Genomic DNA, 12,595 nt, shown 5'->3' with positions numbered 1-12,595 from the left:
CAATTTGGATACAACACTTCTATTATTGGGGTAACTGCACACTCAGCATTTACAAGCACGGAAAGGATAAATCTGCCTGTCCTTTCTATAAATTCTCAGTTTCACACTTTAATAGGAATGGGAAAAGTATGCATTGCTCTTTATATCCCTCAGTCAGCATGCTGCACTTCTGTTAAGTGTTGACTGACCCACCAGTTATTGAACCTAAAAGCTGCTGGAAGCCACTAAAAAAATCCCTTTTTGACTAGAATGTGTTGGAAAAGTATTCTGGTCCAGCTATTTATGACATTTTCATGTATTTAATACTATTTCAAGACAGCAGCTAAGGCTGGCACTATGAACAATGACGACATGCTAGTTTACATGTGATGGAACATACAGTATGAAACGATGAACGCCAAATGAGTTCATGTTGTAAAAATAAAGTGAACGCTACCAAGTCAAATACAATCTGTTTCTGGACGTTGGTCAATATCTGTTCCCATAAACCTTCATTAACTGTATAGACATTTCTAAAGGATAATTTTAGCATGCTTAACTGTAAATGTAACATCTGTAAGTGGCTTAGTATGGCTTTTGTGTTACATGGTGGAGTTTTACCTTGAAATGCTGACAAGTTGGCAGGGTTGCTCAAGGTGGGGACCTATTTGGATCTTTACATAATTTAATCCATACATTTTCTATTCTGCTTCTCCTCACTAGGTTTGCGGGTAGAAAGGAAAATGTTCACTTATTATATTAATATATTATGTATATTCACTTGAATTTTAAAATGTTGTTAACTAACTAACTGAAGCGTTTTATATGAAGTACAAATCGTATCATAAGCTATTGTGTGAATTTTGATTTTGTTTGCAGTGCGTCCCAAAGCTTAACACAAACTATTCTGCAACACATTTTACACTTGGAAATCTCTGCTGAGCATCCAAAAGCAAATATGTAACTCAAACAGAGAGGTGCCTCCCCCGCACCCCCACACCAAAAAAATAAAAATAAAATTCCCAGAACCCTCGTCTGTCTGCTACTTTGACAAAGACAACAGGGTTCCAGGGAGGCGACACGGAAGCAGAATGCCGCGTATAAGCCAAGCAAGTTTATACATGTGGGTGAAAGTAGCTGTGAAAGAAAGGAGGCAAAGGGGGGGAGGAAGGGGATGAGAGGGCGAGAGGGGAGGATGCTGTGCCGATGGTTCATCAAAAATTAATGCAGACCGCATCGGTATAGAGATCACGTAGCGGAAAAACAACACACGGCAAAAGCCTCTGTGCTCCCTAGCTCCCATTCCCTCTCCACTGCTCCTCTTCACCCACCTCCCCTCCAGCATGGGGCCTTTCTGATCAGGTGGAGCGGGGGAGATATGAGCTCTGACACCTTCGAGAGTTCACACTAAGTACCACGGCTATAATTGCAGGAAGTTCCACCAATGTAGCTGCTGTATATCTTCAGCGCTCTGCTAATTGCTGCATTTAATGCGCCACTAAAGGAGACGTGAGAGAAAACAGTTCACGTTAATATGCAGCGTTGTTTGGTGATGTCCATGCCTTTTCTTTTCTGATACATTACAGCAGTGCCTTTAAAATTTGAACATGAAATCTAATTTTAATATAATTCTAATCTAATTTTTCAACTAAAAATCAGTGGTCCACGGAGAATGCCTTCAAGCCTACTTCCAAAAAATATAGAAAATAAAAATATGTAGTGGCAAATATTTGACAATTATCTTGACTTTGATAGCTGCAGCCCTAATTTATTTGATTTGTCTTTTGTGTTTTCTGCACTAACAGGGAAAGTGTGATGATTACCATAGAATCCAAAATGGAAATTACTGTGTACAGCAACAAAAGTGGTGTTTTTTCTGTCCTGGCTGTTCAGTATGGCAACTGCAAGTGCACCCCATGTAAAAGATCCTCAATGTCTGCCTTGTTGGCACATGTCCCTATAGTTAGGGAACTATGGCTCGGAGTCTGCTTGATCTCTTATGCAAAAATTAGCTGCCGTTTGGTTATTTGATACACATTGATACATTTGATCAGTACAACATAGGAAACAATAAGTAAACAATGTGCACTGTAAAATGAGCTGCACTTACAGTAAGTATGTAACATACTGTATATTTATATTACTTTATTTTCTTTAGTTGTATACCAGTTACAAATGTTCGGCCTCACATTATTAAAATGAGAACAAAATGCAGTTGATATGCACAGTAATGCCAAACAAGCAAGAGTGGTATATGTGAGTGACAGTGTGGTAGCACAGTCCAAACCAACAGGTCTTAGTAGGCTTCAAAATTGTCCTCGCAGCAGACAAATATGAAGCAGAGCATCTCCATGCATTATGTGCTCTTCATTAAACTTAAAGTGATGACACCACCATCAGGGCTCTCTTTACTGATGACCCAGTGCAGTGCATCAGTCCATTAAAAGCCTGCTCCTTGCAAATGTGCAGCTACATTGGCAGCAGTGGTTTGTGTGTGTATGTGTGCGAGTGAGAAAGAGAGAGCGAGAGATACAGAGAGAGAGCTCTACCTGCTGCATTAACTCTGTTCAGACCTCTTGGGATGCATTCTTTCTCCGATTCATTCTCCACTGGGCTCAGAGTTCTGGACAGGACACAAAGGACACAGTCTATGGATTTTTATGGAAACAGGCATGAATACACCCAGTACTAATTCAAAAGGAAACCACCCATGATCCACATTAATAATTCAAAAAGAAACTATCCATGATTCACATTAACAAGACTAAAGTTTCAATGACCACCATTAAGCTATGGCAGGGTGGAGACATTGGGGGAACATCCATCAATCCCCATTAGCAAATGAATTGCTCATAGCTTTGTATTACATCAAATCTAACACTATCTTACACACCCCCTTATTGTTTGGCACACACACGCATGCACGCACACTTTCTGCAGAGCACTTTTCCTCCTACTTAACGCCTCAAACATGGGCAGAGTGAATTCGATGCGAGCAAGCATATTATGATGAATAAGTAGTCAAAGAAAGTGAAGCCTCTTCAAAGTAGTGGCGTGCTAATAGCTGCGGGCTGTCACTAGTTTTCCATGCGGGTATGTGAGATCTGCCTGCATGGAGTCTGACAGCTGTGTGTATGTACTGTATGTGTTTGTGTGGCGTTGAAGCAGGATGCCATCAGTATTATAGGGAGGCGGCCTGTTCGCTGATAATTGGCGTGTTTCAGGAGTTAGGCAAGGACTCAGCAGTGAGGAGGAAATACATCATGTCACATTGTCTGTTATCAGTAAGGACAAGGCTGTATGTTTGTTTGAGAGGGTAAGAGAGTCGATAAGTGAAGACGAGTCACCCATGTGCACCTTGTCCATGAAGACTGGTCGATGAAGAGGTTCTTAGACAGTTCCATGTGTGTGCACCCTTGACAGCCTACTCTAAGAAGGGCCTGTGATAGGCTATACATCCTATAATAGCTGACATTAGTTCGTGAACTTGGCTGAACAAACATAACAAACACACATATGTGTTGGGTGTGGCTTGCATCATCGGTGCATTAAGAGGGCAGCATATTCACATCCCGTGCAGTATCTAATCAAGGCCGACAGCACCTTTAACTTCCAAAAAAAGGACCCCAATTTGCGGACCTGACCTCCACAGTCTACAGAGCAGTGTATTTGGCACCAAAGTGCTTTATTTCACTTTCTGTGTGTTTTAACTGTGTGACGAACAAGGTCGTAGTCCTGCTCCACACGTTAAATACCATCAGAAATTCTTCACAGCATCTATTTCTGTAGTTTCACATTATATTCTAAATATAGATGATGAAATTGAAAACATTTGTCCTCTAGTTATATTTGACATTTGCTAAATGCTTTGTGTGACAATTGCTATAACAATAAATAAAGGTTATATTTTACTTCCTAAAATACTTAGACTGAGTCATAGCGGTGCCCTTTTGTAAATGTCTCTAACCAAGACAGTGAAGAAATTGAGTCGTGTCAGATTTTCAGACAAAAGATGTCTTAATTGATTATGAGAGCTCCTTAAATAAATACAGTACATAAAAGCAACCTTCAGCCATGAAATGGAGGAAACAAGATTTCCTTTGGGTTTCTGTTCTCAATTCATCACACACTTTGTCATTTTAATTCTGTTCTTTCATTCAGGGTCAAATGATTGCGCGTGGCCCTCGGCACTGCTTTATCTCCTCCACGCACATTGCCTTTTGCTCGTTCATCTCTCCTCATGTGTGAACGAACAAACCATGAGCTTTGGAGACGAGGAGGAGGAGGAGAAAAATAAAGAAGAGGTGAGAAGTGATGGGAATGAGAGAGGTAGAATGTAGCCAGAGCATGAACTAGTAGCCTTTACATGAACCTGCTCCCTGATGACTCCTGCCCTTCTTTAGGCCAACTACCTGCTGGCAGAACAGCAGCTGTCTGGTATGGTGGACAAAAAGATATGTGTGTATGTGTGTGTAATTCAACATTCAAGATGGTGAATAAAGATTTAGTATGCGAGGGAGGATTGAGAGAGGTGGGAGAGGAGGGTGAAAGCTGAGTCGGCGGTCATACACAAAGACCCTCAGAGACTTCGTCGGTGAATGGGGATGTGGTGGCAGCGGTGGTGGTGGTGGGGGGGTGTCTCTAGGCTCCCTTTGCACCCCTCCTGTCAGCCAACATGCACTGATAAGATCAGACCTGGGCATGACCCATCACATGCCAACTCCTCATGCTTCGTCTGACCTCCATTTGCCTCTCTCCCTCCACGCATCTCTGCTCTTCACCCCCCTTCTCTGTCTCTCCTTCTCTCACACACACATGCGCGCACACACACACACCTCTCTCCAGGTGTTCTTTTGTTCCTTCTCACTCACGTTTCTCCCTGCTCTGTTCCTTTTACCATAAGCCTTTTGAAAGGCAAAGCTTCTGCAGGGACAAACTTGAAAGTGGAGGTAGAACGGACTCTTGGTTGTTTTCTGATTTACATGGCACTAATTATAGATAGCCCTGTGATTGGCTGGCGACCAGTCCAGGGTGTACCCCACCTCTCACCCGAAGACAGCTGGGATAGGCTCCAGCACCCCCCGCGACCCTCGTAAGGAAAAAGCGGTAGAAAATGAATGAATGAATGAATAATTATAGATACTGTACATCAGACCCTCACCCTTTCCATTCTCAGTGAATAGAGAGAATCCCAGTGAAGGTTGTACAATTTCAAATTTGACCTAAACTTGTTGGAAAATTATGCCCCTGAAAAAAAACAGTACAGGTGTTACAAAAAATATTAGACTTTTTTCCCCTGCTTGGAGTCACGCATTCATAGGACAAAGAAGGAAGCAAGTGTTATTACATATATTCCCTCCTGATATGCCATTTTGCCGTTGTGTAGGTTGTTATGGAAAAGTTTCTTGTTTTGAATGCGCCGATCAACACATGAGCTCCATTGCAAAAATGTGATTTTTCTCATTTACTTGTTTGCTAAATTATCATTGCGTGACAAACTGACTAGTAGTGTCATTGACTTAAGATTGATTTCTGCGTTTTTTTGTTTTGTTTTGTTTTTTTAACAACTGTCTGAAGTTCCTCCTGCACTAAAAGTGCTATGTAAAAATTAAATGGCATAAAGCTGGCTGTGTTTTTCTGTTTGGGCCATTTCCAACACACATGTGTTTATTCCACCATTGGAGATATGTCATGTTAATATGTCATGTCACACATGTTGGTAACGTAAATTTAGAGTTGGACAATATCAGACATCCCATAAATCTAAGTCGGTTTCTCAATAGTATTTGAGGGGAAAGACATTTCTGTGCCCCAGGGAGGACAAGGCACAAAATAATTGAGAACACTATGGTCTAACTGTTCTTACACTTGCATGACAATAGGAGTGTTAAAAAGTGACATGCACCAATTACTGTCACAGTACGCCATCATTTTTCAAAAGGATTTTTACAGTTCTGTGGCAGTTCATGCTAAAATGCGACACAGCAAAGCCATTTAATAAAGCTTATATGTTGAGCTATGGTTTGTGCTAGGAATTAATAATTTCAATGTGTACTATTTATTTTATGAATTTGTTTTTAGAAATGTGAACAAATCTAAGGTTGACAAGAATCCTAAAAATGGTAAAAATCGGTATGTTTAACGAATGAATTTCTCTCCAGCTCTTTTGAGCTGCAAGTCTATCCCAGCTGACTTCTGGCAAGGAGTAGGGGACATGCTGAACTCGTTGCCAGACAGTCACAGGGCACATATAAAAAAATATACACACTCACATTCACACCTTTGTGTTATTTAGAGCCTCCTAACAAGCATGGTTTTGGGATGTGGGAGGAAATCTGAAAACACAGAAAGAACCCACACTGGCCAGTGTTCTTCCTGTGTTTTAGAAAATGTGCTGTCAATCAAACACAGAGCGATGCAGAAGGTAGCTTACCCACAGTTGGTGTCCGTGCGCGTCCAGCTGGGGCTTTGAGCTAAATGTTCCAGCGCAGGCAAGTAAGACAGCATCTGTCAAAAGTCATACAAGCCCACACAACAAAGTTAGAGGCTGCCATGTTTAATTAAACCCTTTACAATTAAGAACCATTGGTTACTGTAGTGTATTTTATAGTTATTTGTTGATTAATGGATATAGACAGAATTGTTATTAGCTGGTAAACTGACTATTTTATATTTGTTTTAAACCCTACCTTGTTTCCCCTGGCATACTATAGGTCCCTTAAAGACTTTCTATGTCCAGCAACAGCTGAGCAAATAATTACCCCAGCCACTACATGAGGCTATATGGTACTGTGCAGTAAGTGCAGTATGGTTGTAACTGTTACAATGCTGGTCAAGACAAATGCTCCAGTCAAAATAAAAGGGAAGACATAAAAATGCTCTTACCACTTTCTTCAGAGAGAGAGGTTCATCCCCCACCGGAATTCCATTTTTGCAACAGATGTTCCTGAAAATCGCATCCACCAATGCAAGTCTCAGTCTGGTGGATGAAACTTTGGCAACCAACTCTGTTATGACCACTAAAGACAGATCTACAAGACAAAACACAACATGTGCTATTGTAATGAACACATACAATACTAGACTGTGTCTATTGTCCTTCTTACTTTGGCAAGTGACTGCAAAGTGCTCTCCGAGGTATTTCAGGCCCTTTTCCACAAGGTTCTGGTTCAGTTTGGTGTGCTGCTGACACCAAAACTCCACCAAAACAGACAGGAGGTCAATGAGGATGTTCGCCAGATGCTGTTTGTGCTGCTTCCCTTCCCTCTCAGCATGGTCCTTTTGAGAAAATGAACCACATATTACTATTAGCTTTGTAAACAGAGAAAAAACACAGTAGGTGTTCATGTTAGATGGCCACCATTCTGACCCAAAATCTAAAATACTTACCTCCGAGACTGCCTGCATCGTGAGCTGGATGAGCCTTTTCACAGCACAAGACAACAGCGTGGAGTGCTCCCACACAGTCCAGAAGGTTCCATACAGCAATGTACCTGATGTTGATACCCGAGAGGCTGCTGCTCCTGAAAGCTGGTGGAAATCGCTATGGAAGAGTTGAAGATATTAGATAAGATAAGATATTAGTGTAGTGGCTAGCAAGTCCACTCAAAGCCACAATTGTAAATAGAAACAGACAACAGTAAAGGTGACATTTACTGTCAGAGACAGGATGGAGATGCCAAGCTATCAGTGCGATGGCAGTCTTATTACAGCAAACAAAAGGTGTGATCATGTGATAATGCCAACAAAAGTAATGTTCCTATAATAATTTAACACACATTTATGGTCCAGTTATTGCAAACCGTTTCTTTAAACTACCAAAACATTGGAAGATATATACGGACATTAATCAGCACATCAATTACAAGACTGTAATACAGTGTCAAATCACCTGAAGCTAAAACTAAGACATTTACTTGTAATTTTCACCAGATACATAGGGAGAATGGGTGATGCTAAAGGATGTTTGAGCCTACTGCAGTTTGTTGACACTGTCTTTCCCCATTCCTGCATAGTTATTAGTGATAATGAGGAACAAGTCGACAAAGGTATTGATTTTTCATAGGACTAACCGCTTGGAGTCTCAAATTTAATGTCAACAAAAGCAGTGTATGTAAACTTAAGTGGGCACTTTTCGGAATAAGAAGAACATGGTGGACCGGTACTAATTGGTTGGCTGTCGACAGCGGGTTCCACTGTACTGTATATATTTTTCAAAATGTGGCCAAAGACAAATAATGACTTCTATCTATGAAGAGACTGGAACAAGATACAAAACACAACTCCTTTACAAAGCTGTTTTTAAAATCACATGTTAAGTCAGTACCCAGTGTGTATAGAGTGAAGTTCCCCTTGGAAGAGTTTGAGAAAAAATGCCAGTAGGTCACCGTGGAAGTGCAAAAGTGTTGGCAGGTTCGGCCCAGGAAGCTGGTGACAAGTGGCTTCACTGGACAGGCAGTAACTGCACAAACACAACAGGAAAAAAACCACCATAGGTTGACACCACTTACATTTCTAATACCATTTACTCTTCCGTACTCAGGGGCACGGATGGTGCCATAGAGACTAAACTACAGATATTGTTTTTTTTTTGTTTTGTTTTATACCAAAAACAGTGTTATTATAGGGTGATTATGATACCAATAAAACTGGATGGATAAGTGGAATTAAAAGGTTTACCTGATGGCTGTCTCTAGGAAAGGCCACTGCCCTGTCTTGCAGCAAGGACACTGCAACACCTGACTGAAATATTTTTTCATGATGGTGGGGGAGAGCCAAGGTGGGTTGGTAACGAGCAACCTGTGCATTACTTGCTGGAAACTCCGCAAGAAGACAGTTGTAGCTCTGCCCTGAAACACAATGCAAAAAGCGGTGTCAATATTTTTGATGAGTGACAGAAACAGAGACACTAGTCCAGTGATTTTATTCCCAATAAGAACACTGAGGCTTCCAGAGTTATAGAACAACTTGGGCAGTATGTTTTCTAGCCTGAGGCTAATGCAACAGCAAGAGCAGCTGGGAATGTTCACTTTCTGGCAACGCTGGTTCTACCTGCTGTGCGTATTCGATGAGAGAGACCAGGTATGGCGCTGGTGGCAGAAACCCTGGGAAAACTGCATTCCGAATCGTGTCCAAAGCTTCAATGAAGAGGCCACACTCTATCATACTGCCAACACTGCTGAAGTCCGTTTCACTAGTCTTAAAAGAATGAAATAACAGCGATGAAATACAAGGAATATGTATGTATAGATATAAAAAAAGACAACTGCAGTAGCAGGAAGGGAAGATGAGGGCAGAAGGGTAATGGAAGCTGGAAGTGATCGGCCACCTAAAGTTCCTTGGGGTCATCCATGATTGTCAGTTCTTGCTAAATAGCATATGGACTCTCAGGGTAGAGAATGGGAATACATGAGCACTTATAATAGAAATCTGGGGGCGATCTGCTCAGGATAGATACAGACAGGACAGTCATGCTAATAGGTATGCCAATCAAAACGCAACAATCAGCTGACAGTTACACTAACCAGTGACCTGAAGACGAAGTGACCTCTCTCTATATGTCACTTTTCATTGAAATATATGACATGAAAGAAATTGAATGACCTGATCTTGATGAAACACATGCTTATTTTAGAGCTGTACACCATCATAGAGGACCAAGAACAGTGGGTAGACATGTCTACCTGTGACAAAGGACGATACGGGTCATGGTAATCCAGAAATTCAAGGAAGAACAGTCTTGGTCGCCTCTGAAGAATAAGACTCCAATTAGACAATTAGATGTAAGATACATCTAATGCATTCGCTAAAGTCAATTTAACATGAAACTTGCAATGCACACCTCTTGTTTGATGGCAAACTCCCTGAGCTCTGCTTCTAGTTCCGAGAAGTCAATGTCCACAACACTGATCTCATTTACTTCATCATCATCGTCGTCGTCTGTTATGTTGAAATGCATGTTAAAAGAATTCTTCTGCCAAAGAAAACAAAAACAGCTGTTTAATATGATTAAACATTCTTACATATTTTAATACAGTGGTTTAGTGGTTAAATCAAAACAAATATGAGCAAGATACTAAGACACACACCTGTGCTGAGGTATCCGTATAGGGGATCTAAAAGGAACAAAAAAAATCCTCCTGCATTGCATAAAAAGAGGGTGCAGGTCTCCGCAGACCCAAAATATGTCCTGCCAAATAATGCATCTCCCCCTATACAGACATGCAGACTACATAAGAGATGTGTGTCTTTTAACCAAATGACACACATCTGTTTTGGAACATTTATTTAGGGGGTCGTTTTGAGCAACAGTGTTACCTGCATTTTGCTGCAATCTCTGCAAATGTAATGTTAAAGCTACAAGCTCTTCATCGGTTCTGATAAAGGGAAAATCCCGATACCGATATCAGATTTCTAGGCTGAAATCAGACTGATAATTATCGGCGGCCAATAGCACCGTACATCTCTACTAGGAACCTATAACTACTTACCCCAAAGAGGTGCCGCACAATGTGGCTTACAGGAAGGCAAGGAGCATTGTGGGATCTTGCGTCTTTTGTAATGGGCTTGGCCATTACATGAGTGATAGAAGCATGAGAGGGAGGAGGATAGCTGTATACATTGCCATGGCCTGCTTTCAAGAGCCTGAAAACAACGAAAAATTATTATATTAGTCAATCTCAATGTTTTTTAAATATCACAACCTAGTATCAATGTGTGTCAACCAACCGTTTGAACACGGCCGAGCGGGTGGAATCTCGAATCAAGAGAAGAACCGTCCAGCCCTGGAAGGCCCCTGTTATTTCCCCACTCATCACCTTCTCCCTCCACTGTCTGACAGGGTAGAAGGAAGACAAGGTGCCTGTAGAAATGGACACCTCATAGGGTTCCTCTGGGAGCCAGGAACCATTCTTAACACTGTCCAGAACATAGTTTACAGTAACAATCCACTTTCCTGGGAAGAGAGAAGCAGCAGCAACAATGTATACTATTTAAATGGCACAAAAAAAAATATGTCTACTATCACACTTCTAATAGATAAGTAAATACTCAGGTCTGTTGACACATTTTGTCAAGTCAGTGGATATAGCATGTATATAAAGTGCAGTGGCAACAAATGTGATACAAGCATGACATGTTTTACTTCTCTAACAACTCTGCATCAACAAGCATTATTAAAATATTGTTATTAGCTGCTTTAAGGGAGATGCATGACAGAAATGACGGGACTTCAGCTCAGTGACCATCTGAAGCTGTTGTAAATTCCCTAATTTTAAGTTTATGTTTATACAGACACTACTCAGGGCAAACTTTCATGTTTTATTAACGCCAGGCCCCTTGCAAGGCAGTTTAGGGTCCTTCTGAGGACCCAATGGCACATTTGAGTCATCTTGCCATATTTTGATGCCTCAGCGTCATTCACAGACGGAAGAGTACGCACTTCTCTGCGAGCACCATGACACAGCAGTCCGGAGTGAGGGGGAACTACCGCTGTAGCTACGGACCATAATATCCAACGTCCAAAACGTGAAACGAACTTCACCACGTTACATTGCGGACATGTCTGCATGGTAATGTTATGTTTTCTTCTTTATGAGGGTGGCAACCAGCTTTGAGGCCCATTACCACACCAAGCATGTTGGTGTGTAGTCCTTTGTTACGAATGTGTTACAGCAACCGGATCGGCCCACAGGTCAAAACTTTGCCCATCCCCACAATTGTCTATACAAGTACCTTCAGAGGTTCAGGTATCTCCATGTGAGAAGCTGTGCATTAATTAACCCTATTGCCATCTTCATATTATTCACCATTACCAACCTGCAGCACAAGAAGCCAAAAACTTCTCACTGGATAAAACTTGAGGAACTACAAGATGGGTGCAAGCCTTCCTGAAGATCTGGAAGATAATGCAGCATGAATTTAAGACAGCCAGACATGCTTTGGTATAAATTATTTATCTCTTGCTTACTGAGCCCCCAATATATTTTCCACCCAAGTGATGGATGCCGTGAATCAAAACTCTCTTCTTGTCACGAATTTTGATCCCTGAGATTTGGAAGACGTGACTGCAGCTCTCCATAATTCCAGCTGTTAAAGTGAAGACAACGTCAAGGTCAGTGTTAATAAGCGACTGTCGTCAAAGTAACTGCATGAGCTAATTGCTGCTATACAGGTCTAACCACAGTGCAGCTAAAAATCCAATTTGCATTTCATTTAACGGAGCCAACGTTGCAGGGCTGATAAAGGTTACCTTTATGAAAATCCTCTTCACGTCATCACTTAGATGTTGTGGTGTCGAATAAATGTTTTAACATTAGCATTTGCAAAAAAACACTATAAGTTGATCAAATGACTTAATTCATGTGCAATCGTGAGAGTTGATTTCCAGTTCCCGCCGCCTGTTCCATCTATGATCACTTCCCTCTTCCCTCCAAAACAATGCTGCGCAACGGTGACAAGCAAACCTTACGTGGGTGCCTCTTCTAGGTTGAACCCCCAGTTGCATCACCAGAAACACACTGCGCTCATTCCAGCAAATAAATATTTAAAACAAGAAAAACGTCTCTAATCGTGTATCGATTTCACTTCCTTTGACTGTGTTATACAGATAGAGTCA

At 41.4% G+C, this 12,595-nt stretch overlaps 1 protein-coding gene across 4 annotated transcripts in view; it reads right to left on the bottom strand.

Annotated features, from left to right (window-relative positions):
• slf1 (SMC5-SMC6 complex localization factor 1) overlaps positions 1-12,595 on the bottom strand; it is a 27,395-nt gene extending 14,800 nt beyond the window's left edge. The window contains exons 1-15 of one of the 4 annotated variants that reach the window (XM_058069717.1): positions 12,444-12,595; positions 11,948-12,066; positions 11,797-11,875; positions 10,708-10,933; positions 10,470-10,623; positions 9,821-9,952; positions 9,663-9,728; positions 9,031-9,177; positions 8,659-8,828; positions 8,306-8,440; positions 7,369-7,522; positions 7,086-7,257; positions 6,865-7,010; positions 6,413-6,486; positions 2,529-2,602 (exon numbers count right to left, since the gene is read on the bottom strand). In XM_058069717.1, coding sequence (XP_057925700.1) covers positions 2,529-2,602; positions 6,413-6,486; positions 6,865-7,010; positions 7,086-7,257; positions 7,369-7,522; positions 8,306-8,440; positions 8,659-8,828; positions 9,031-9,177; positions 9,663-9,728; positions 9,821-9,952; positions 10,470-10,623; positions 10,708-10,933; positions 11,797-11,875; positions 11,948-12,058 — 1,840 coding nt within the window. In that variant the 5' untranslated portion in view covers positions 12,059-12,066; positions 12,444-12,595. Of the gene's footprint in view, positions 1-2,528; positions 2,603-6,412; positions 6,487-6,864; positions 7,011-7,085; positions 7,258-7,368; positions 7,523-8,305; positions 8,441-8,658; positions 8,829-9,030; positions 9,178-9,662; positions 9,729-9,820; positions 9,953-10,469; positions 10,624-10,707; positions 10,934-11,796; positions 11,876-11,947; positions 12,067-12,229 lie in introns of those variants that run through there. The other 3 variants (XM_058069716.1, XM_058069715.1, XM_058069718.1) reach the window with 3 other exon arrangements.

Source organism: Doryrhamphus excisus, chromosome 4, assembly GCF_030265055.1.
Source record: "Doryrhamphus excisus isolate RoL2022-K1 chromosome 4, RoL_Dexc_1.0, whole genome shotgun sequence".
Taxonomy (NCBI): Eukaryota; Metazoa; Chordata; class Actinopteri; order Syngnathiformes; family Syngnathidae; genus Doryrhamphus; species Doryrhamphus excisus.
This window is presented reverse-complemented; position numbering and strand designations above follow the sequence as displayed.